The following is a 26,770-nucleotide window of genomic DNA, read 5'->3' as shown; positions in this document are numbered from 1 at the left end:
GCGTCACGAGTGTGGTCAGTTCTATTTAAGTGATTTATCCATTTCGTTCTATACATCTGCTAGCTATATCCTGTACTTTTCATTTGTAATTGTGTAGTCCTACAGGATCAAATAAAAGTTATTTAACTAATTTCCTTGCCTCCTCTAGTGCTGCCTGCTGCTCGTCTCACGAACCTTATTTTTGTTGTCTAGCATGTTCTTTCTCTCTCTTATATCGAGCTAAATGTCGCAGTTGTTAAGCAACTGGACTTTCATTCGAGAGGATGACTGTTCGTTTCCCATTCCAGCAAGACAGGTTTCTTCAAGGCGTTTAAGATAAATGCTTGGATGAGTGCTTTCTATAGGACTCGACCGATTTCCCATAGTTCCCCAAATCTAGCTTAACCTCCATCTCTGATGATCACACCATTAACGGGATGTTAAACTCTAATCTTCCACCTTTCTCTATCTTTTGCGACAACCCACACTCCGCTTACATGAGCAGAACAGGATTAAGTCGTTGAGTTACGATATTTCGACGAAATGAAATAAAAGTGCATTTCCGTTTCTAAGAATCCATGACTTACTCTCGCAATGTGCTATATTTGTAAACTTGTTTCCGGTCAGAAAGGGGTGCGTCCTTTGTCTTGCGAATTTTATTTCATCCTTACATTACTTTAAAGAACTAGTTTTATCATTTTTCCGTACGTCGTACACCATCAAGTTTTTATTTCTTAGCCGGACTTTGGTGGCCGAGGGGTTCTAGGCGCTACAGTCTGGAACCGCGCGACCGCTACGGTCGCAGGTTCGAATCCTGCATCGGGCATGGATTTGTGTGATGTCCTTAGGTTAGTTAGGTTTAAGTAGTTCTAAGTTCTAGAGGACTGATGACCTCATCAGTTAAGTCCCATAGTACTCAGAGCCATTTTTTATTTCTTATTCTGATTATTTCTTCATTTCTCACAGTCTACACACGAAGACCAAGGCTGTAAAGAGAGGTAAGGCACAGTTGATGAGAAACAGAATTATCGCATGTAACACGTGGGAACTAATGTGCTTTATTCGTATTAGTTGACAGACTTACGATGAGAGATGAAAGCTCTATTTCAGATTTCAGATTCTCGTTAATGAAAACTTTTTCAGAATTTGTACTTATAAACAACGGTAAGCGCCAAAAATATGGCTTCCAGCAATAGTAACTAATGCGTGATGTGCCAGAAAACTGCTTTTCAGGGACCATTTGTTCGAATCTGAGGACGATGTGGATACGTACAACCCATTTAAAGATCCTAAATACTCGTATATTCTTGGACGCAAATGCACATCAGAAGTTGTTGCTATTCTGGTAAATATGATATTCATTTAAGCACGTAAACAATGATAAGGTGTGTCGGTTACCACAGATTACATGAATTTTTGTGGCAGGATGATGATAAAAACTTTAATGGTCATACTTAACGTTGTTTACGAGCTCGAGTATGGTGCTTGCTAAAATTTATTTTATATCGTGTTGAATTGTAGGTTAATCTCTGAGGTTGTCATACATTATTACTAGAAAAATTATGAATGCAAATCACAGTGCCAAATACTGTACTAGAAAAATTATGAATGCAAATCACAGTGCCAAATACTGTACCTATTCCGAACTTCTAATTTTTTGTTGTTGAGAGCTTTCTCAGTAAAGTTTCGTTAATTCTCCCAGAAAATAAACAGTGGGAAGTCAATGCTAACCCATGTTAAGTGAACTCGATTTGCATGGGGACAATGTTTTTTGGTCATCAGGCATCTGACTGGTTTGATGCGGCCCTCCGAAATTCCTCTCCTGTTCCAAACTTCATGCAGCCCGCCAAGAAGTCCTCTCATGTTCCAAAATATTCGTCTCAGAGAAGCAGCTGCAACGTACGTCCTCAACAATTTGCTTGATGTACTTCAATGTCTGTCTTCCTCTACAGTTTTTACCTATTGTTGAAAAGCTTTTAAGAATGAGATGTTGGGTTGAATCTACCAGTTATAACATATATCGGTAAGGTACATACATTTGAAATTATGATTCATATGACTAGACAGAAACACATTTTATGAAATTGAAATAATTATGAAATTGAAATACACTCCTGGAAATGGAAAAAAGAACACATTGACACCGGTGTGTCAGACCCACCATACTTGCTTCGGACACTGCGAGAGGGCTGTACAAGCAATGATCACACGCACGGCACAGCGGACACACCAGGAACCGCGGTGTTGGCCGTCGAATGGCGCTAGCTGCGCAGCATTTGTGCACCGCCGCCGTCAGTGTCAGCCAGTTTGCCGTGGCATACGGAGCTCCATCGCAGTCTTTAACACTGGTAGCACGCCGCGACAGCGTGGACGTGAACCGTATGTGCAGTTGACGGACTTTGAGCGAGGGCGTATAGTGGGCATGCGGGAGGCCGGGTGGACGTACCGCCGAATTGCTCAACACGTGGGGCGTGAGGTCTCCACAGTACATCGATGTTGTCGCCAGTGGTCGGCGGAAGGTGCACGTGCCCGTCGACCTGGGACCGGACCGCAGCGACGCACGGATGCACGCCAAGACCGTAGGATCCTACGCAGTGCCGTAGGGGACCGCACCGCCACTTCCCAGCAAATTAGGGACACTGTTGCTCCTGGGGTATCGGCGAGGACCATTCGCAACCGTCTCCATGAAGCTGGGCTACGGTCCCGCACACCGTTAGGCCGTCTTCCGCTCACGCCCCAACATCGTGCAGCCCGCCTCCAGTGGTGTCGCGACAGGCGCGAATGGAGGGACGAATGGAGACGTGTCGTCTTCAACGATGAGAGTCGCTTCTGCCTTGGTGCCAATGATGGTCGTATGCGTGTTTGGCGCCGTGCAGGTGAGCGCCACAATCAGGACTGCATACGACCGAGGCACACAGGGCCCACACCCGGCATCATGGTGTGGGGAGTGATCTCCTACACTGGCCGTACACCACTGGTGATCGTCGAGGGGACACTGAATAGTGCACGGTACATCCAAACCGTCATCGAACCCATCGTTCTACCATTCCTAGACCGGCAAGGGAACTTGCTGTTCTAACAGGACAATGCACGTCCGCATGTATCCCGTGCCACCCAACGTACTCTAGAAGGTGTAAGTCAACTACCCTGGCCAGCAAGATCTCCGGATCTGTCCCTCATTCAGCATGCTTGGGACTGGATGAAGCGTCGTCTCACGCGGTCTGCACGTCCAGCACGAACGCTGGTCTAACTGAGGCGCCAGGTGGAAATGGCATGGCAAGCCGTTCCACAGGACTACATCCAGCATCTCTACGATCGTCTCCATGGGAGAATAGCAGCCTGCATTGCTGCGAAAGGTGGATATACACTGTACTAGTGCCGACATTGTGCATGCTCTGTTGCCTGTGTCTATGTGCCTGTGGTTCTGTCAGTGTGATCATGTGATGTATCTGACCCCAGGAATGTGTCAATAAAGTTGCCCCTTCCTGGGACAATGAATTCACGGTGTTCTTATTTCAATTTCCAGGAGTGTAATTATGAAATTTTATTGAAACTTCACTGCGCAGTTTCTCAAAATAATCAACTTGTCTCTTACCGCTGCTTACAGCTGAGGTCTTACTATTTCATCGTTTTCGTTCTTCATCACATTCGCAATTCAAAAGGCTCCATCCTCTTGGAGCCCTCGTCCGTAAGAAAACATATAACTGACCTACGTAACAGCACATTAACAACAAAATGTCTTATAAGCTGATTTCCACGCTCCACAACATCTTACTGCTGTCTGCAAATGATAATTTTAACATTTATAGGCCTTCAAGTCCATTCAGTCTCTATTTTTGTTCCTAGATATTTTTATGCCTGAACATTCTCGTCTTCATATTTTTCTGTATTTTCCTCCTTTTGCTTGCATAACTTTCATTTGTCTTTCATCGACTTTTATACCATAAGCATCCCAAAATGCTGCATTGCTCAAATCATCCCTTGGAGTTCTTCTTAATTTTTCGCTGAGGGGCTCATGTTGCCTTCAGATCTGTAACATCTTCATCAACAACCTACAAATTTTATCCCTTTGTCCCTTACCAGTAGCTGAGTATCTTATACTATTAGCATATTACAAGAGGAGTGGGAAATAGGTTCCAACTTTGTCTTACGCCTTTCTCCAATTGTACTGTATTGCAGTCCGCCTTCACTCTGAATACTACTTTTTGTTGTAAGCACAGAGGACTACTTGTAATAAGTCTTCTGGCTTTCTAATTCACTCTCACTTTCCTCAAATGCTTGAAAGTTTCTCCCATGTCACGCTTTCAAAATCAAATCGCTCTCTATCTTTAAAAAACACAATTAGGGCCTTCTCGGTCTCATCAGGTACAGGTGGTGGACACAAATAAGGAAACATCAAAAGCGCAACAGATTATAATACCCAACACGGCGTAGGAGTCCCGTTGGAATTCAGAACAGCTTATACTCGTCTAGGAATGGAGAAATACAGGCCCTGTGCTGTTTGGAAGCGAAACTTACACCATTTTTCCTGCAAAACTGTGGAAAATTTAAGTAACTATGATAGATGTGGATATCGATTATCCACCATTGTATCCAAACCAGACCAAAAAGCCTCAATAATAGTGAGATCAGGTGGCCAGGGAATATGCCAGGGGATATGCTTAGGAAACCAGTCATGGACCACGCGAATGGTATCAACAGGGACCCTGTTATCTCAGAACGTCACACCACAATTGGGAAACATTTTACCGCGGAATGAGCCTGATCTGACGAAATGGTCACATATTCCTTGTCTGTAATTCCACCTTGTACAGTAACCATGGGGTCCATGGCTGCCCAGATCATCACCGAATCTCCGTCATGTTTCATTCTTGGGACATAAACTCGGCCTTGAAGTTGGGAACAGGATGAAACAACACTCATCCGACCAAACGACTTTCTTGCTTTTGCTCCACAGTACAGGTTTTATGGCTTCGGCACCATGTTTTTCTTGTATTGGCGTTTTCATCATTGTAGATTTCGGTGCAGTATGTCGGAGCTAAGTGAATTCTAATGTGGGCAGATTGTTGGTGCCCATCTGGTAGTCGCTCCGTAAACAAGAGAGACAAAGTGTTTGGTGTTTCAAGAGGAACCTTACTGGAGAGTTACACCACATACATGGGAAAAGGAGAGTCACAACTCGGACTAAAGTGTGTGTTGAGTGATCGTGACAGACGGTCAGTGAAGAGGATTGTGGGGAAAAATAAGTACGACCGTAAAAGTCACCGCAGAAATGAATGTCGCACTCGCGAACCCTGTCAGCACCAAAACAACGTGAAGGGAGCTGCGTAAGCAGGGAATAGCTGAGCGAGGTGGAGTTCTAAAGTCAGTGAGGTGCTGTTCGTGGTTAAATACAACAGTGCAAACTGCAGGCTTGGCCAGCATCGGCATCTATGTTCATACATGCGATTGCCCCGGTGTTCCCAAGGTTTTGCCCAACGCCTTTGTCTCTCTTAAGCGGCATGACATTCCTAATCGCATCTCTTGTCCCTCTGTTTCTTCTGAAGACAAGTTACTCGATTCAGACACTAGATTCTGCCTCGCAGTCTTCTTCTCCATTCTTTCGCTTAAGATTCCTTTGGCATATTTGACGTAATGTTACTTGTGCTATGGGTACCAGATTTCCTAGTCCTTTCTTTTATTTGAGTATTGGACATTACTGTTCCCAGGAATTTTGTGGGCCTTTCATCTGCGTCAGACTTAATTTCATAGCATTATTACTTCTTTTAGTGCTTCTCCATATAAGCATCCAACTGCCCCACACGACGAATAAATATCAGTGGTCGGGACATTATTCTCCAAAGTAGCGTATCTGTCTTTGCAGCTTGGCTGACACTGTATTTGCCACTTCTTTCCTTTCTTTTATTTGACTGAGCTGCCTGGTCTGAAACTGACGTCGAAAATAGGACGAGAATGTTGACTCACCCTGACGTAGTGGACACGGCCTGTGTCGTTGAGTATGCCAGGAGGGTCCACCCAGCCGTTCTCCGTGACGAAGATGGGGTAGCCGGGGTAGGAGTCGTGAACCCAGTTGAGGAGCTTACGGAGTCCCCATGGAACGTCCTGGAACAATGGAGGCACCACTCACGTACAGAGCCTACATACAGGTGACAAACGTATTACTCCTGAAAGAACATTTATTTACTTGCTTAACCTGATCCGATTAGGATCACAGGGCCCTCTCTTACATCAGACCAGGATTTCACGTGTACAGTATCTATTAAAGCACAGTTACCTAAAAAATAACAATTTTAAAATGACAAAGAGTATTAAAATGATTTGAGTGACTGAAGTTTGAGTAAATTATACTGATTACGAACTAATCAAGTTATACTGCCAGTACTTGTACTATTATTAATAATAATAATAATAGTAGGTCTACAACTCTGCTTCCGCCGTTTTGCAATAGACGGTAGTAGCGGCAAGTGGGGTTCAGGTGGTTGGTCATAGGTGTAATACAATAAGCTTAGGCATCTGTAAACATAATGCCCTAAAAATACTAGTCGATTTGTGATTGCATCATAAGGTTATTCCCGATTAAGTACGTCAACTTACGTGCCCATTTCTCGCCATTTTCCGCTTTAACATGAAGAAATGTGCGGCTGTGGCTCTTAAAATGCTGGGTTAGACCAATGGTGAGGGAACTGCTAGTGGAAGAAGGTGCAGAGAATGTTTTCAACGCCTTAAGAACGGTGATTTTGATGTCGGAGACCGGCGTGGCGGTAGAGGACAGAACGTTTTCGTAGCTACTCAGACAGACGAAGAGAGTCACAGGATATCATTATCGAAAACAATTGATGCGTTCGAGCCCAGTACTGAAACACAAACGGCCGCAATACAGCGATAGACGCGTAAAGGTAATTCTGCAGCAGGTCAGTGCTCGACCCCATCTCGCAAAACCCGCCAAAACATACGTGGAAACCTTGAAATGAGGTCCTATCCCTCCCGCCGTATTCTCCATACGCTGCTCTCTCTGACTGCCACCTTTTTCTATCAGTGGCACACAGTCTGGCTGACCAGCACTTCCGATCATATGAACAACTGCAAAATTGAATCGGTTCATGGATCCCCACAAAAGACGCCGAGTTCTTCCGCCACGAGATTCACATGCTATCCGAAAGATGGGAGAATGTAGTGGACAGCGATGGGCAATACTGTGAATCATAATTTTTTTGTAAGTTTTTCACAATAAAGCTCCGAACTTCGAGAAAAAGCGGCGGAAGCAAAGTTGTAGACCTAGTAATAATGACAATAATAACAAAAACGATAGTGTTAATATATAAGAAGAATTTATAGGTGTACAAAAATGATGTTTTTTGATATAGCAAGTTCCGGGAAAAGAAAATTCAAAGAGAGTGCATCGGGCAGGAATATTGGGAAATGAGGAATATCGGGATGGAAAGAGCGATGTACAATCGTAACGAGTACGCACAGGGACAACGATAATCCTTATTGTTGCTTTGGTAGATATGTCATTCGCTGTTCTTCTGAAGCTGGAGACTTTATTTATTTCTGTAACATAATGCCCGAAGTTTTTGCAGAGTCGGGTTCCTGCTACTGAGAAGTACTTCGAGAAGGTGGCTGAGTGACGGAGAGGGACAGAAAGGATTTTGCTCATCCAGTTTCAATTTTCGTCTGTTATTACATCTAGACTCCTCGCTGAAGGAAATAAGATTATATATGTCCCATTTAGGGTTAAAGATGATAAGATCTCTCGGTGTTTCAGGTGGCGAATTATCAACCAGTATTGCTTGGTTTTTGCATGGGTTGAGATTTAGCCCTATATCCTGCGCTCGTTGTGACAGCGCACAGAGGTCGGTGCTGAGATTCTCGCCAGATGTCTTCAGATTTATTGTTTTTGCACAGAGATACAACTGGAGATCATCAACATAAATGTGGTATTTGCAGTAGGACAAAGCCGCCGACACATTTTTTCATACAATGAATAAAGTATAGGACTTAATACCGAACGCTGGGGGGAAGCCATATGCTACCTACCTCCACTAAGATTTTATGGAGCTGGAGATGAGGACGTCAGGTACGAACTATCCATTGCACTGCCCTTGGCGACAGATTTCGGCTGCTAAGTTTGGCAAATAAAACGTCATAGTCGGCTTTGCCGAAGTCTAAGACGCACGTGATAGATGTCTCTTGTGCATCCATGGCAAACTTGAGGTCATCTGTTACCTTTCTTAAGGCAAAAGTTGTGCTGCGATGTTTGTGGAAGCCTGATATTTATTACTCTAGCCGGCTGTTTGTAGTTAGGTAGTCTGTTAGCTGGCCTTGAGCTATTTTGGGTATTCAGCTGCACCTACTTAATGCTTCATGCAGCCCGCAACTCCTTCAAATACCACGCGCGATAGTTTCACATTCTCACTCTTGCTATGTACAAACATAGGTCCTCTCTGCAGGAAATCGATGAAGTCAAATTTTGTGCTGGGATACGTTTTAGCTAGACGCTCTAATGTTCGAATTATTCAATAAAAACGAACAAAAGCGACCTTCAATTCGTTTTACTCGTATAACTTCAAAAACGCGGCTTCCAGCAAGAACATATACTACGACAAAATTTAACTATGTTAAATTTCCAACAAAAATGTTCTATTCATTTCCTGTAGAACTTATGATGTCCTCGCAGCGAGCGAGAGAATATGATATTCTCGCCGCTGGATTCTGAAGGCGCTGTGGGTTGCATAACACCTATATGCCGCTGGATCACCCTGTATATTCTAAGGTCTTGGACAGTGCACGAAGGTTCCAAATAGAGCGGTAACCATAGGCTGCTGTGGCGGCATCCTTTTTAGGTAAAGGCTTAACTAGTCCCTGTTTCCAGGCTTCAGGGGAAACACTCGTGGTTAACGAGTAATTGAAGATACCTATTGCAGTAGGCAGTAATAGGACAATAATAAGCTCTACCATTTGCACTGTGATGCCATCGTTCAAAGTAGATGATGATCTGATACGCATAATGGCTTTTTGATGGTGTTCCTCCCGACTTGCTTTAGACAGAATTTTTCGTGGTTTATTCCCGTGATGTAATCAGTGAGTCTCTGTTTCCTTTGTGTTTCAGCTGGCTTTGAAGATAAAGTGAAGTATCATTTCAGTAGTTCGTCGACTCTGACAATGGGATGTGCGCAGCTTTTACTTTGCCTACACCAAGACAAAACACGTTTTTCCGTAGGATTGCTGGTCTATATCCGGTCTAGGTTAATGCGTGGGTACGCCTGAGTTTTTCATTTCTCACAGCTTCACTGACACTGCTCCACTTCTGCTTGTACGTAATATGATTTGCAGGCGTGGGGCACTTTTTGTATGCCGGGTATGCAGCGTCTCTGAGATTCATGAGCTGTTTAAGTTCTTAGGTTAGACAGCGTGCAGGTTTCCTTCCTACTTTTCCCATCTTCAAGAGGCCACATTTGTCATAAAGTTGAGTAACATTGTTAGCAAACACATGCATTTTTTGGTTTATGTGCGAGAAAGGAACAGAAAGCGTCCTCTAAGCTATTTCTGCGCCTCAGTTACACTTTCAGGTAAGTTAATGCCTTTGAAGCCTTGGTTTGTAGCCAGCGGCTGTTTCTTTCTGGAACATTTTAGCTAGTACGCGATGAAAATTATTGCATGGGCAGACATGCCAAGTACAGATATTTGAGACGTACAGTTTGGGGATTTCCTTGCAAATATATCTATGAGAGTATGTACGTATGACGAATAGGAGCAAGATGAAGTAGCGACACGTTTGAAGAAAAAATATTCGGTTTGAATTTCATACTAGATAGATCACTGTATAGAAAATTTATGTATGTCACCAGTCATTATCTAGATAATGGAAACACCTGCTTGGTGGGCTACGGTACTCACCGAGATCCAGTAGTTGGTATTGTAGCCTTGAATGGTGGAGGTGACGACACCGGCGTCATATGTCTTGGAAGGCTCCTGGCCGCTCCTTCCAGAAGTTATCAGGGACGTCGTGTAGTGGTTGAGTCCGAAGAAGTCGGCCGTACCTGTGGACAATAGAGGTATGCAGCTGATTAAAGCTCCACAGCAGGTAGGGTGGTGCTTTATTTTTTTAATTTTTCAGTCACTTTTCCTATTGGGCCAGGCACGGTGTCGTAGAGTGAAACTCTCTTCAACGAGAATATCTTGTCCTTCTAGGACTAGAAATGGAAGTCATTTAAAACAACCACCCTGTGTGACAAAAAGGCTGAAGCAACTAGAACGGATGGAGGAAATGTAACGGCAGTTTGTGGGATGAGAGAGTATGTTATGTTATTTCAGTGATGACAACATCGAGTCAAAATTAGAAAGATCTTGGCAGTGAGTACGCTTATCAGTATAACATTGCATCCCCTCTCACCCTAATGCATCCTCTGAGCTGCTTGGGAAGGGTCTCATACAGCGGTTGTATACTCTCCTGGGGTTAGCCGCTACAACTGTTGTAAGCACTCCTTTATATCCAGGACACTGACACAGGGTCAGACATGATGTCCATCCTGGTTCCACGCATGTTCTGTTGGGGAAAAATCTGGTGATTTGCTGGCCACATGATCCCTAAACTTCAAGCAGGAAGTTTATAGACACATGTCATGTGCGGGCGATCTTTGTGATGTCGAGAAAGGACGCAAGATGTCCGTGACGTAACGTTGTGCCTTCGGAGTTCCATAAATCACGACCAGCCGTGTCCCACGTCATAACCGATGGCTACCCATATCATTACACCAGGAGTAACTAGACTGTGACTCTCCAAAATATTGGCAGAATGGGACCTCTCCCGAGGTCACCACCATACTCCCTGAAGACAGTCAGCTGGGCTAACGTGCAACCACATTCCATTGCTGAACACAGCATGACGCCAACCGTCGGCAGTCCACGTTTCCTGGTCACGACATCACTCCAAATGCTGCCGTTTGTGTTGGAGTTCTAGCGGCAGCCTACAAATGCGACGATATCTCCCTAGTCTGACCGCTGTAAGTCTCCAGGATGACGCAGAATGCTGCAGGAAGAGCATTACTTGCTGTCGGATGGCGGGCGCAGATGTGAAGGAGTTACAACGAGCTTTGTGCACAACATAGCGATCGTCCCTTTTAGTTGTCAAGCTTGATCCAAAAGATCATTGACGATGAGTATGTCTGACCTCATGTTCCCATGCAGCCCAACGTCCAGCCATTATCACACCCAAATGGCCCAGAAATTAGGATATTGCACTATTCGATCAATTGACCAAATGGAGACCCACAAGGAGAGGTGCTGACAACGCTATCTAACAGGAGTATGAGTCACTGTGACCAGTCAACATCTAACGCAGTTCACGTTACCTGCATGCCCTACTAGGCATGGTAGCAACACTAGACGTGAACCACACTAGGGCACTCATGTGGTCTTTCTACCTGTCACAGATACTTTCAACCCTAATAATTTATAAGGCACCAATGGTGTATACATGTAAGAACTTATACTGACACCCTCTGGCTACTACAATTTTTTTATCAAGCAGTGTGATAAATATTTTTTGGGAACTTATTATTTGGTTGGAACAGAAACATTGTAATCTAATACTCGAAGTTAGCCATGTAGTTCATCCCTAGTTTTGACACTTTTTATTTAACTTCATGTGACACTTATAGTGCTAACATCTTCACCGATTCTCTCGCAGTTGATCCTGCAATGCTGTTTCTCTGGTAGGCAGCAATATCCGTCACCTTCTGAAACTGCGTTTTGGTAAGGCTGACACGTGGAAAATACCAATATCCTGCATGACGTGCGAGTGTAGACAGAAGCCTTGAGAAGTATCCTGTGTCTCTGTGCGTCGGCTACTCACCCTTGATGAGGAGAATCTCGGCCAAGGAGAGCGAGGGCAGGCGAGACCTGGCTCTCCCCTCCTCCTTGCTGTTGGCTGCCACGCGCTGGCGCACCACCTTGGGGAAGTCGCCCAGCAGCGAGAAGATGGGATTCGCCCAGAGCCCGATCTGTGAGCAAGGGGTTGTGTTATTGGAAAGTCTAGAAAACTAGTGACAGGACAATAAGAGACTGGACACGGAAGCAAACACAGATAGTTTATGGTGGAACTGCTGACCTCAAACTGCAGCTGACGTTCCGAAGCGTCGGCGTCCTCCGCGCTGTTGGTCAGCGGTTCGTACCAGCCTCCGTCCAGCGTGATGCCGACCTTGCCTGTAATGACAGTCTAGATTACTGGGTGTCTTTGTACTACTAGTATTTCCATTCGTAGTGAATTTCATGAATACAAAATAGAATTCATTGCTATGTTCTTAAAAACACTCCAAGACAAAAAAATCGACGCACCATGAAGGAATTCTTCGAAGGGGATGGAAATGGGTAGTTGTGATACAGATGTAAAGACAAGCAAACGCTTAACTTTTATAAAAAATTGGATCGTTTATTCAATAGAAAAAACTTCGCAAATAGAGCAAGTCAATGTTGAGTTGGTCCACCTCTGACCATTATGTAAACCGTTATTCTGGCATTGACTGACATAATTGTTCGATGTCCTCATGATGAATATTATGCCAAATTGAGTGCAGTTCGTGCTTTACATCGTCCAATTCCCGAGCTAGTTGGAAGGTCCTGCCCATAATTCTCCAAACATTCTCAGTTGAGAAGAGATACAGCGACTCTGCTGCCCAAAATAGGGTTTGACAAGCAGGAAGACAAGCAGTAGGATCTGTCGCCGTGTGCGACCGGGCGTTATCTTGCTGAATTTTAAGGATAGCCTGGCAGGAAGGGAAAACAATATGGGGCGTAGAATATCGTCGACGTACCACTGTGCTATAAGGATGCCGTGGATGACAACTGAATGGGTTTTGCTGTGAAGAAAAAATGGCACACCAGACCAGCACTTCCGACTATGGGACTGTATTGCGGTCGACAGGTTGGTAGGCAGGCTACCACTGTCCAAGGCGTCTCGAAATAAGTTTTCGCGCTGGAATCTCATTGACTGGAGTAGAATTGTCTTCAGTGATGAGTCCCGCCTGGAACTGAGGCCCGGTGACACCCCAGACAGTGCTGAGACAGTAACCTGGCTGTCACCCACCACCCTACCTTCGTCTGCAGGGTCGTCATACATCTCCCCAAGTGAGAACATTTGGAACATTGCGCGCAGCGCCCTAGATCCAGCTCGGGATTTCACTGTCTAACGCACTAATTGGACAGAATTTGGCTCGATATCCCTCAGGAGTTCATCCAACAACTCCATTCATCAGTGCCAAATCGAATAACTGCTTGCGAAAGTGCCACATGTGGACCAACACGTTACTGACTTGCTCTGTTTGTGAAGTCGCTTTTCTTGAGTAAATCATCCAATTTTTCTGTAACTGTAATTTTTTGTTTTTCTGCACATGTACATTGCATCTATTTCCGTATTTTTCCGACAATTCCTCCGTCGTGCGTCGCTTTTTATGTTTTAAAGAGTATGTTTCAAGGATTTTTAATTTATTTACAAGAGGATTGATGTAGGGCCATCTGCTTGTTGAAATGCCACGTCTTTCTTGAAAACCTATGTGCCACTTATTACCGACAACACGATACTAATGTTAAGAGTCACAAGTACTTTCCACTGTCCCAATCGAGGAGATGACACAGTTACAGCATATTGATAGCTCTCCATCAGCTAACCGTTTCGGTGAAATCTGCCGTACAATTAAATAATCCAAAGAATTTTAGTCCAGTTGCACTATCATGTCAAGTTTACAAATTGCTGAATATATTGATTATAAATCGTATATACCTGTAATTGACCCCTTATTTAACCTCATTAATCTGGATTTCGACCAGCCAAAAGCTATACAGATTTGACACTAGCAAGGTGACAGGAGTGGTATTTGCAGACTTGACAGCAGCGTATGACATTGGCTGGCTCTGAGCACTATGCGACTTAACTTCTGAGGTCATCAGTCGCCTAGAACTACTTAAACCTAACTAACCTAAGGACATCACACACATCCATGCCCGAGGCAGGATTCGAACCTGCGACCGTAGCGGTCACTCGGTCCAGACTGTAGCGCCTAGAACCGCACGGTCACTACGGCCGGCCGTATGACATTGTCCATCAACAGCTACCATTAGTCAAGGTCTGCAATCGACCACGGATTTTAGCATTACTACACTCATCGCCACTCTTCTGCAGCACAGTAGGTTTCTCCTGATCTTCCAAGGAAAGAGTAGCCGATGGAGACTACAGAGAAACGGCACCACGCAACGAAGTGTCCTGGCTCTAAGTCTGTCCAATATATACACCAATGACCAACACACAGCGCCCAATCACTGGAGCTTCTTCTATACTATCGTCCCTTCTCTAACTACCAGAGCACAGATCTGGAAACAGTAGAGAAGACCCTGACGAATGCCCTTAAATAAATATCCAAATACTACAACCAGCCCCTCGAATATACAAGTGTGCGCTTTTCATTGAAACTAGTAGAAAATTGCACAGGGTGAACATTAATAAAACCGGGAAACTGAAGGGACGTATTCCTGACTGAAAATGGAAGAGAGAAGGCCCTATGACCATATGTCCGGAAATGCGTCGTAGCCATGGTAGACGGCACTGACGAATGGCACGTCATCTGACCACGTGCCATGTGTTCATTGTGTGGTGCAGGCTGTGTGATTGACGCAGCGTACTGTAAGCAGCAAAATAGTCGGAAACAAGCCGAGATGATGTTTGTGTGTGGCAAAAGCAGGTGGGAACGGCCGAGAAGCAGTATGGCTATCCCAAAGCAAGTACCATCATAGACATTAACTACGTCGCACAAGAATGAGATTTTCACTCTGCAGCGGAGTGTGCGCTGATATGAAACTTCCTGGCAGATTAAAACTGTGTGCCCGACCGAGACTCGAACTCGGGAACTTTGCCTTTCGCGGGCAAGTGCTCTACCAACTGAGCTACCGAAGCACGACTCACGCCCGGTACTCGCAGGAGAGCTTCTGTAAAGTTTGGAAGGTAGGAGACGAGGTACTGGCAGAAGTAAAGCTGTGAGTACCGGGCGTGAGTCGTGCTTCGGTAGCTCAGTTGGTAGAGCACTTGCCCGCGAAAGGCAAAGGTCCCGAGTTCGAGTCTCGGTCGGGCACACAGTTTTAATCTGCCAGGAAGTTTTACATCGCACAACATTTGAAGACGTTTTTGGACGTTTTTACAATCATGGCTCCTTCCACTCAGACGAACGTGTTGGGAGGTTGCGGACTGTGCGTGCAGCAGATTCGAAGGATCGGATTCTACAGTCTATTAAGACAAACCCTAGTACAAGCTCCAGTGAAGTAGCCTGGCAACGTTGTTTAGGCCAAAGAACGGTTACGTGTACCATGCTCGGCTACCGCAACTACCCGTTTCACCTGATGTAGGCCACTGAACATCGTTGTGATGTGGATCCAATGCACCTCTGTACTGTGTTCTGGGACGATTTTTTTGTCGTTGCAGGCACACAGTCCATTTCCAGACACATGTTCATAGGAGCTTTTTTCTTCCATTTCCAGTCACTAATCCATTTCTGCACTTTGTTAGTTTTATTAATGCTCACCCTGTAGTACGGTCAGGTGCTCAACTAGAACACTGTGAGACCCAAAATATCTAGGTGTTACGCTGGACAGATTTCTTACTTTCAAGAAACACTGCAGGTCAAAAGTTTCCTCCTGAAACAATGTTCTACAGAAACTGGCCGGATTACTGTGGGGTACTCAAACTCAAACAATATAAACGTATGCAAGTGCAGCACGCTATTCTGCGGAAGAGTATGCATGTCACGTTTGGTCTAATTCAGCAGTGGCCAAAGAGGTAGACGTAGTAGTCAATGACACCTAGATAATCATAACAGATTGCTTTAAATCCACTCCAATCGAATGGTTTTACCATATCGTACAAATAGCACAACCTCCCGTTCCAAGAGAAACAGCTGCAAGTGATGAAAGAAGGACTTGTATCAGGAGAGAACCCATTCTCTGTATTGACATGAACTGCCCCTGCAACGACTGAACTCAAGAAAGAGTTTCCTTTGAACATCGATTGCACTCAGATCCACTGCCAAAACAAGTAGGTTGCAGCTTTGGAGAGCTACGACGTACCTTTCCCCAGGCTAGAGAACAATTTGAGAAACTTCGCCTCCTGGATGTGGTGGGGAATGGAGGACTTAAGGAGTCCCTGAACAGACTGAGATCTGGAGTCGGTAGATCGAATGTTAGTTTGGCTAGATGGGGCTACACTGATCACAATGATATGCAGTGAGACTGTGGAGAAGACCTGACTATTCATGAAATCCTTCAATGCCGACTGTGTCGAATCTCCTACATGGAAACTGAACCTGACCAATGAACGGAAAATGCACTGGAAGTGACATACTTTTGGGAAAAAGTAATGTAGTCATAACTGTGTACAACACGTACGTTCATGATATGAAAAACAGAATCAGAACATTTAAATAACATAGTATACACAATCACTTTTAATAAAAATATTATTTTTATTGTGGGTTATGTGAATGAGACATCAAGGGACTGTTGAGATTGAGTGAGAGTTACTGCACACGAAATACGTTTTATTAAAGGTGATGGTGTTGCAGTCTCCAGTGCAAGGAGTGGTTTGATGCAGTTTTCCAACCTAATCGAGCTTGCTCAAGCCTCTAAACCTCTGTGTAACCAAGGCAGCCTACATCCACACAACCTGCTTACTGAAGTCAGGTTTTGGTCTCCCTCTATAATTTTTGTGTGCCACACTTCCTTCTACAATCAAACTGACCATTCTGTAGTACCTCAGGATGTGCTCTATCCACTGATCCCTTCTTTTAGTCAAGTTGCCTCATAAATTTATTTTTCTCTATAATTTGTTTCAATACATCCTCATCAGTTATCCAATCAATGTATCCTCAGTATTTTCACAGAGCATCACATTTTGGGAGCTTCTGATCTGTCCTTGTCTGGAATATTTATCGTACATATTCCTTTTCCATACAAGGCTACACTCCATATAAATAACTCAAGAAAAGATTTCCTGACACAACTCTACATACGATGTTCACAAGTCTGAGTTTTCCAGGAACTCTTTCTTACTATTGGCAGTCTTCATTTTTTTATCGTGCCTTCTTCAATTGCTGTCACTTATTTCGCTGCCAAAATTGCTTAACTCATCTACTACCTTAAATGTCTTCTTGTCTACTATAATTCCCTCGCCCGCATCTCGTGGTCGTGCGGTAGCGTTCTCGCTTCCCACGCCCGGGTTCCCGGGTTCGATTCCCGGCGGGGTCAGGGATTTTCTCTGCCTCGTGATGGCTGGGTGTTGTGTGCTGTCCTTAGGTTAGTTAGGTTTAAGTAGTTCTAAGTTCTAGGGGACTGATGACTATAGATGTTAAGTCCCATAGTGCTCAGAGCCATTTTATAATTCCCTCGACACTGTCTGCTTTAATTCGAGTACATTTCATTACCTTTCGTTTTATTTTGTAGAAAAATCAGTAACTGCTCTTATTTTTTTGGACTAGCCATTCGCTAGATGTCCCAAGATTTCTTATTTCTTGCAGAGTGAAGGGCCACTTTTTCGAATTCAGGAGGTGGAGGTCTGCAGTTTGAACACATTTCAGCACTGTTATCAGGTGGCTTGGATGTTCTTCAAATGTCTTCGAAAAGACGACAGCATCATTCAGATAGCAAAGAACGTCTTCCACTCGAGTCGTCCAGGCAGGTTCTCCATTAAACTTTCGGAAGTGGCTGAAGTGTTACACAGTCCAAGCGGCATAGCTTTAAAGGCACGGAGGTCGTCAGGAGTTATGAAGGCAATCTTTTCGTGGTAAACCATTATTTGCCAGTAGCATGTCTGCATGTCCTTAGATGAGAATTACTTTTTCCCTTTCAGGTAATCTAGAGTGGTCATCAATGTACGGCAATGGAAAACCATCCTCCTTCGTAATTTGGTCAGTCGTCAGGAGTCGACGCAGAAATATGCCGTACCGCCATAGTAAAAGCACACTTTTCCCAGACTCATCATGTCTTCCCGCCTGTTTTATTGGATGACTCTAACGAATACTTTCAGTCATTTCACCGTACCCTGACCAACACCTCCAGAGAACACTGATGGATTGCTGATGTACAGCTGATTTACTGTTGGCCTGGAATCCACTGACTTCTTGAATATATGGACCATAGGAATGAGGTACTGCTTGTAGTCCTGTTCCTTTTGCTTTGCCTAATTGGAACCACAGTGATGTAGATGCTCTGAAATACCCGGCGCCTCCACCAAACATCGTCACGTTGAAACCACACTCAAGTCCAAATCCGAAAGTAGGATTGTCAACGAAATACAATCCTTAGCGCGGAATGCACGTTTGTTAGGAACACCAAAATGCAGCCAGAACAGAAATGAACTCCTGGACAGAGCGTTCAGTTATTCATAAGGAAATCGAATATTCTACAATCAGTTGTTTGTATGGGAACTGAAAATTATAGAAATAAGATATTTCAAGAACGTTTCAGAAATGATGAGTACTGAATAACAAATAATTGCTGATGGTCAGGTTCGAGATGGCAACACACAGCACTGCAACTGATTCTGGTCTGTACGCCAAACTGCGTGGACCACAGTTCGCGCCAAAATTCATCTTACGACAGCCTTTCAATATTCCTTTTAACATAAATGGTTCAAATGGCTCTGAACACTATGGGACTTAACGTCTGAAGTCATCAGTCCCCTAGAACTTAGAACTACTTAAACCTAACTAACCTAAGGACATCACACACATCCATGCCCGAGGCAGGATTCGAACCTGCGAACGTAGTGGTCGCACGGTTCCAGACTGAAGCGCCTAGAACCGCTCGGCCACTCCGGCCGGTCCTTTTAACATATTATCCATTCCATTCAACTGATCTTCCAAGTTGCCTGCTGTCTCTGACAGAGTTGCACTGTCATCGGCTGACAGAAAAATTTTATATTTCTTCTTCGTTAACTACCGGTCTGATCTCCAAATATATTCATAACTTCCTCAGCATCCTCAATGATCAGATGGATACTATAGGACACATACACCTGTCTTACTCCTTTCTCAGTTAGTTGACTTCCTAACACGCTTTCAGAGCCCACTTGTTGGAGGTTACGTCTGAGCGCAGTGAACGTAATCTTTCATTAATAATCCAGACACGGATATTTTTATCTCCGCCCCCATCCTCCTTCAAAACAAGTTTTTATAGTACTTCTGTAGCTAAGAGTGTTGAAAGATTTCGAGCCACATAAGAGAAGCCAGCAGTTGATGTAGACAATAGCTGTCGGGCTCACCCTTCTGCTTGAGACGGAAGTTCAGGTCGTAGAGTCGGTAGACGCGCGCATGCGCCAGCAGGATCGTCTTGGCCATCAGGTAGTCTGCGATGCCCGAGGAGTTGGCGCCGGGAGCGAACGACGTGGCGGACGAGTAGCCGTTGGAGAACATGTTGGGCTCGTTGAAGGTCAGCCACAGCTTCACCTGTGGACGACAGGACATCATTCCGTACAGTTCCGCATTGTCGATTGCCCAACAAAATGTGTACGAGCTTGCCCCTGACAGACCGACTGGATCCAAGACTTCCATGTAGGTCGCAGCGAGACCTCATCACGGGCAAAACGTGTAGAATACGAAAGAAAATTTAGAAGTGTCCCAAGAGAGTGTTGTAGGACCATTATTGTTTGCAATATACAGGGGTCAAAATATGCTCTCACTGTTTGTAGTTCAACAGCTTCCAAACACAATCAGTTACTCGCCTGATCATTGCGTAACGACTAAATTCGTTGTGGAACAGGAAAATCGCGTCACGCATGCTCGTGGGATAAGGTAAGGCGAACCAGTACATTGGAAGAAAATAGAGTAGATATCATGAGCGGAATGGGTTGTTATTAGTGAGATTCGAGGTTGTATAAAACTGGCGCTGGAAGTACCAGAACATTCAGGAACTACGTCTGTGGTAAGTGCGAAGAAAATGGAATTATTAAAGGTCTGCAGAGGGGAAGATCACAAACAGGGACAACTCAGGCGTCCATTGCTGTGGTATTATAACCAAAAATGTGTGAACCCCGGAACATGCGAAAGTGAGGTAAACCAGTCAGGTGTTAAGATGGATTCTGAAGGCTGCATAGTAGGTGGAACACATTCCAGGACTGCTATAAGCGATGAATGAGGACGACATAGAGTGAAGTACTGAATACAGCGAATGGTTTGAGGAGGAAGAATTTGCAGGGAAAGTTGTGCAGTCCGACGAGGCTCAATTCAGATTTAACGGTACTGTGAACAGCCACAGTTGTCTCTTCTGGGCTCCTGGAAGTCTTAACGTTGATGTGAACGAGGCAGTGAATCTACCAGGGCACAATTTGTGGTGTGCTTTGTCCTGCGTGGTTTGATGCGATTCTTCTTCTTCGAAGCACGACAACTGGTCACCCATGTTTCGAAATACTTGGGCAAGGACTTTACCTGCCACCCGAATCCTGTATGGAGATGCTGTGGCCGCCCACTTCATACATCGTAGCGCCTACTGCATTGGCATCGGCACGTCCAACCAACACGGGATGCCTGCATCACAGGGCATATAATTACGAGGAAAAGCTACGTCGTCTGTGTTGTCAACACAAATGTTCACCGGCGGCCACAACACAACACAACACCAGGTCTCCACCAACGGCCGCCATGGACCGCTACCCGTTCGCGGAGCCTGCGGAACAGCTTCAGAAAAGGTCGCAGCTAGCCAGGAACTACTTTGATACGGCAGTCACGTGATCGCAAATAGTTCCGGCAGATACTTCCGCCAAACGGATTTTTCAGAGCGGCGCACTGCCGGCAAAGGACAGTTCGACGGACCGCTTGGAAGTACACACAGCTGCCACTCCGGTAGCCACGGCCAGACGCCTCTTCTAGTTGGCCTATCTTTTGCCGATGGACTTGGTATAGTCGCCGAACATCTTGACGTTGTAGAACTGTTTTATTGTGATCCCTCCCCGTGCAGAGTAAGGTTTTTTCTATTATTTTTTTATTTGTTACGATGCGCAGTTTGGATCGATTCTGCTGTTCTTTGGGAGATTGTATTACTGTTACGTTTTGATGAGTCCAATAAATTGTTTTCGGGCTTGTCTTTTCCGCATTTCTATTCTGCTAGCACAGATACTTCATGAGATATCTTTTACGTGCAATAAGATGGAGGTTCGACTCTCTACCGTCGACGTCTGGTTGTACCAGCACAGCGCTACATGGAAGGCGGGTAGATGAGATCCTTTTTATTAATTTATTTATTTACACGTCAAGTTCCGTAGGACCAAATTGAGGAGCAAATCTCCAAGGTCATGGAACGTGTCAGTACCTGAAATTACACCATAAAAGTAATAACAGATAAAAATAAAATGTTCATGAACCTGAAAAAAGTCAGTCCATAAGTTTAAGTAAACGATATCAGCAATACAATAAAAATCAGGTTAATTTTCAACGAACTCCTCGACAGAATAGAAGGAGTGACCCATGAGGAAACTCTTCAGTTTCGATTTGAAAGCATGTGGATTATTGCTAAGATTTTTGAATTCTAGTGGCAACTTATTGAAAATGGATGCAGCAGTATACTGCACACCTTCTTGCACAAGAGTTAAGGAAGTCCGATCCAAATGCAGGTTTGATTTCTGCCGAGTATTAACCGAGTGAAAGCTGCTTATTCTCGGGAATAAACTAATATTGGTACCAAGAAACGACAATAAGGAACATACACATTGAGAGGCCAATGTCAAAATACCCAGACTCGTGAACAGAGGTCGAAAACACGTTCGTGAACTCACACCACTTATTGCCCGAACCGCCCGTTTTTGACTCAAAAATATCCTTTTAGAATGGGAACAGTTACCCCAAAATATAATACCATACGACATAAGCGAATGAAAATAAGCAAAGTAGACTAATTTTCGTGTCGAAGAATCACTCACTTTTGATACCGTTCGAATAGTAAAAATGGCGGTATTAAGTCTTTGAACAAGATTCTGAACGTGGGCTTTCCACGACAGCTTACTATCTATCTGAACACCTAGAAATTTGAACCGTTCAGTTTCACTAATGATATGCCCGTTATGTGAAATTAATACGTCAGGTTTTGTTCAATTGTGTGTTAGAAACTGTAAAAACTGAGTCTTACTGTGATTTAATGTTAGTTTATTTTCTACAAGCCATGAACTGAGGTCATGTACTGCACTATTTGAAACCGAGCCAATGTTGCACACAACATCCTTTACTACCATGCTAGTATCGTCAGCAAACAGAAATATTTCAGAGTTACCCGTAATACTAGAAGGCATATCATTTATGTAAATAAGGAAAAGTAGTGGCCCCAACACTGATCCCCCACTTGACAGTACCCCACTCAGATACCACATCACAGCCTTTATCAACATTGTGAATAATGACCTTTTGCTGCCTGTTGCTAAAGTAAGAGGTGAACTAGTTGTGACCTACTCCCCGTATTCCGTAATGGTCCAACTTCTGGAGCTATACTTTGTGATCAACACAATCAAATGCCTTAATTAAATCAAAAAATACGTTGTGGACGTGTACTTGTGGAGGACCGTCAAAGATGGCGTGTGCCGACAAAAACACCCTACAATCAACGAGCTAGTGGACAAACCATAGCGTCGTGTCTTGCCATTACGCCAGACACGCTGAAGAGTCACAGTTCAATCTGCACTTTGTCGCCGTAGTCTTAGTTTAGAAACTGCTGGTGGTCATTTCCAACATATATTATAACTCCCTCCATGCCAAAAATTGTGACAACGAATAAAAAATCAAAGAGAATATATTTGGACCCCCTGTATATAAATGATACAGTTCCAGAAGGCTAGTGACGCCGTTCGCAGATGGTGCTGTAGCAGAGTTACAACGCAAGAAGTGCGTAGCGAAGTGCAAGAAAATCTGCAACAGGTCGAGGATTGTTACAGCCACTGAAAACTGATCTTGACGTAAGTAAACTGGAAAAGCATGTATCGTAAAAGGGTACCTCTAGAGCGATGCACAATGGAACGACCTCATAAAGCTAGGAATAGGAAGGTCGCATAAAAAGCGTCAGTGAAACCGCCCCTCTCCTTGTTGTGTTGATTCCGATACATTTGGCGGTCGAAAACGACAGTTGGTAGTACCGTGAGCAATAGGAAGCCTTTGACACCGCCGACACACCTGGACGTTTCAACTCCTCCGTGAGGACATTGTGGAGCTGTATTCCCATTGGGTGATCGCACGCATTTGGAGTGCAGCGCGACCGCTAATTTTACTCTCTTGTACGGGCTGGAGCCACCTGGGGCCGTTCATAACCATTCAACGAAATCTGAAGATAACCCGAAACAGTAAAGTGTATTTATGCTTTTTCACTCTTCCCGTTTTCCTCCCACATTTGGCGTGATCGCGTGGGAGTGCAACATGAACACGTGCGTGAATAAAAAGGCAAACACTCCACCTAAGACCCTCCAGTTCGGTTGTTGAACGCATTATAAATGTATGTTTAGAAATTTCGGCACCAGAACAGCCTGATGACTTCTCTAGCGCTTGTGAGCTAAACAACCCTTTCGTCACTTCTTGGGAGTGGTTTACCTAGATTCAGACGTCAGAGCAGCTGCTAGGCTAAAGTTGTATCAGGGTTTTTGATAGATGCATTTGTAACGTGCACAAAAATTTTGCATGAGTGCCACCGAAGGTGTTGTCGAACTTGGTCATCTTTGAATATTGCACTCTCGCATGATCTCGCCAGAAGAGAGCGCTGAACAGAAGGGCTGAAAAAGCATAACTATCCTTCGCTGTTTCAGATCACGTTATAATTTCGTTGAACGGTTATCAACGGTCCGTAGTGCTCCAAACCGTACACGGGAGCAAAACGTGCTGTCGCGCTCCATTCAAATGGGTGGAGTCACGTTCCATGTGGATGTTGCCCCACAATGTCCGTGAAGAAGGGTTGGAACGTCTGAGGGTGTGAACAGTGTCCAAGTACGTCACGAGTATCGTCCTGTTTGTCGTCGTATTGCTCACTATCGGTTTCAACCGCCAAATACATGGGAATCAGTGACCCAGGAAAATGGGTGGTTTCATTGTCGCTCTCCATGCGAGCTCTTGAGGGCTTTTTGTGCCGATTGTGAGCAGCGGTGTGTTGAAATGTTTCCTCGGCCACCCATAAGAAAACCGAGCGATTTCAATGATGGGTGCCATGGTTCTGCCCTGCACTGTAGAGAAAAGAGGGGTGAAATGTGGGTGAGAGTACCTCGTGTGGCACGATCACGGTGGTGGTGAGCAGAATCGAGGAGAACTTTGGTGCCAATGTGGCATCATTATCCCACCTTACAGCTCACATGACTTTCTGCACAGTTGCCTTTTCCCCGCATGTGTCGACACCTGGCTGTTTGAAGCGTCGCCGAAGCCGAGGGTGATATCGCAGGGCGGCACGCTTTTACACCATTCGAGACGAACGTTGCAGGCAACTTTGAGCCAGTTCGAGAAACTAATGCAACGCAGTGGGAGGCAGTTACAGGGTTTCGAAGAGGTGATCCTTTGTTGTGCAGTGTAGAAGCTCGGCCTTCACCGTTTCACACAGAGAAGAAGACTGGATGACAGGCAACACACATTACTTAGGAAAGTGGCAGGGTGCCTATGCTCTGCTACCTCCAAGAGCATAACCAATTATAAAAGATGCTTAGTGTCACTGGGAAGCATAAGCGAACACTTTGTATTTAACAGATGTTGTAGTCCAGGAAATGATACGTGCGTGGGAATAAGGATTGTCGGTAAGTCTCTGTATTAGCGCTAATTTCTCGAATGTTCTCTCACGAGATCTATGTGGAAAGATATGCTGCCCGACTCTCTCGGAAAGTGCTCTCTCGAAATTTCAATAGTGATCCTCTCAGTGATGCACAGCGCCTCTCGTTTAACGTCCACCAATCGAGTACGTTGAGCACATCGGTAACACTTTCTCGCCAACCAAACGATCACGTAACGAAACGCCCCGCTCTTCGTTGGATCTTCTCTGTGTGTTCTGTCAGTTCTGCCTGGTGAGGAGCCCCTATTAATGAACAGAATCGATAGAAGAAGCACCTTATAAGCCATTTCGTTCGTGGATGTTTCATATTTTCTCAAGTTTCTTCCTTTGAATCTCTGTGCGGCGTCTGTTTTTTCCTACTGTTTGTTTTGTGTCGTCATTCCGCTTAAGGTCGCTGTGGATAGTTACTCCTAGATATTTTACAGTAGATACTGTTTCCAACAATTTGTCTTCAGTAGTGTAACTGTACAGTAGTGGTTTTCTTTACCTAAGTACGTAGGTTGGAACTTAAATAGTGGCAACACTGCTGTGGAGACACTATGCAATGTAACCTACTATTGTCACTGATAGCAGACATTGTTGACATACCTACCTTACCTCCGAGCAAATGGACTCGCCCGTCCCACGTGACCGGCGTGCGCACAATCGAGGGAAACACAGTCACTTATGAGCGAGCGGTCTAACGTAACGGTGTCGCTATGTTTTCGAAATAGGAACAACAGAGTTGGATCAAGATTGAATGTGCCAGAGGTCGTACAGCACGACAGTGTCACCAAGATCTTCAAGAGGCGTGCGGGGAATCGGCATTGCCGTACACAACAGTGGCACGTTGGATAAAAGCCTTCAACGAAGGTCGGCAAACTTTGGCCGACACGCATCGGGCAGGTTGTCCCAGCGTCTCTCAAGAAGAAGTGCATGCTGTTTCCGCCTTAGTGGACAGTGATCTGCGTCATACGATTTGTGAGTTCACCCACGAAATCGGATTAGCCCATACGACTGTGCTTTGCGTTCTGAAAGAACGCCTGGGAATGCGAAAAATTGCATCGCGATCGATTCCGCACGACTTGACGGAAATACAGAAATGGATGCGTTACGACGCTGTTCAGACGCACTTGGAGCGCTATGAGGGCGCAGGAGTGGCTTTCTTATGCCGTATCGTAACACTGGATGAGACATGGCCCATATCGTACGAGCCAAAACTGAAACGCAAATCCAACGAATGGCGTCATTGTGGATCGGCAGGAAAGTCGAAAGTGCATCAGAGCGCCAGTATGGTGAAAGTTATGGTGGTTCTCGTTTACGATTGTGATGGTGTTATCCTAAGCCATTACGTTCCTCCACGGCAGACCGTAAACGCACAGTATTACTGTTCGTTTTTGGATCATCACCTGCGACCAGCTTTGCGAAAGAATCGGCGACATTTTCTGCGCAACCAACCCATTATTTTGCAAGACAATGCACGGGTGCATACGGCGCAAGCTGTGGCTGCTCTGTTCGGTCGATGGGACTGGGAAGTTCTGTATCATCCACCATATTGACCGGACTTGAGTCCTTGTGACTTTGATTTGATTCCTAAGATGAAGGAACCACTTCGTGGCATTCGCTTCAGAACTGTTCCAGAGATTCGACAGACAGTACACCGCTCCATTCGCACCATCAACAGAACAGGCTCTGCTATAACGGTATAGTATGCCTTCCACATCGCTGGCAACGGGTTCTACACAGCGCTGGTGACTACTTTGAAGGACAGTAACAGGTGCAAACATGTAACTCTTTTGTATCGGTTGTGAATAGATAGTCGCCGTTATTTAAGTTCCAAACCTCGCATAAGTAGTTTATTACATTTATTTCCGTTCAGGGTCAACAGCCAGTCCATGTACCATTCATCAACCCTCTTTTTGTCGTTTTGCAAGTCGATACTGTCTTCTGGTGTTGCTACTTTCTTGCAGACACCCGGGTGATCTGTGAACGATCTTAAACAACT

General features: G+C 44.8%; 1 protein-coding gene across 1 annotated transcript in view; it reads right to left on the bottom strand.

Annotated features, from left to right (window-relative positions):
• Positions 1-26,770, bottom strand: part of LOC126412570 (lactase/phlorizin hydrolase-like) — a 176,053-nt gene that overhangs the window by 4,250 nt on the left and 145,033 nt on the right. The window contains exons 16-20 of the mRNA XM_050082214.1: positions 19,277-19,460; positions 12,089-12,183; positions 11,834-11,981; positions 9,877-10,019; positions 5,944-6,081 (exon numbers count right to left, since the gene is read on the bottom strand). Of these exons, the coding sequence (XP_049938171.1) occupies positions 5,944-6,081; positions 9,877-10,019; positions 11,834-11,981; positions 12,089-12,183; positions 19,277-19,460 (708 nt within the window). The remainder of the gene's footprint in view (positions 1-5,943; positions 6,082-9,876; positions 10,020-11,833; positions 11,982-12,088; positions 12,184-19,276; positions 19,461-26,770) is intronic.

This window comes from Schistocerca serialis, chromosome 7 (genome assembly GCF_023864345.2).
Source record: "Schistocerca serialis cubense isolate TAMUIC-IGC-003099 chromosome 7, iqSchSeri2.2, whole genome shotgun sequence".
NCBI classification, from domain to species: domain Eukaryota; kingdom Metazoa; phylum Arthropoda; class Insecta; order Orthoptera; family Acrididae; genus Schistocerca; species Schistocerca serialis.
The sequence above is the reverse complement of the archived record's forward strand: the minus strand, read 5'-3'. Positions and strand labels throughout refer to the sequence as shown.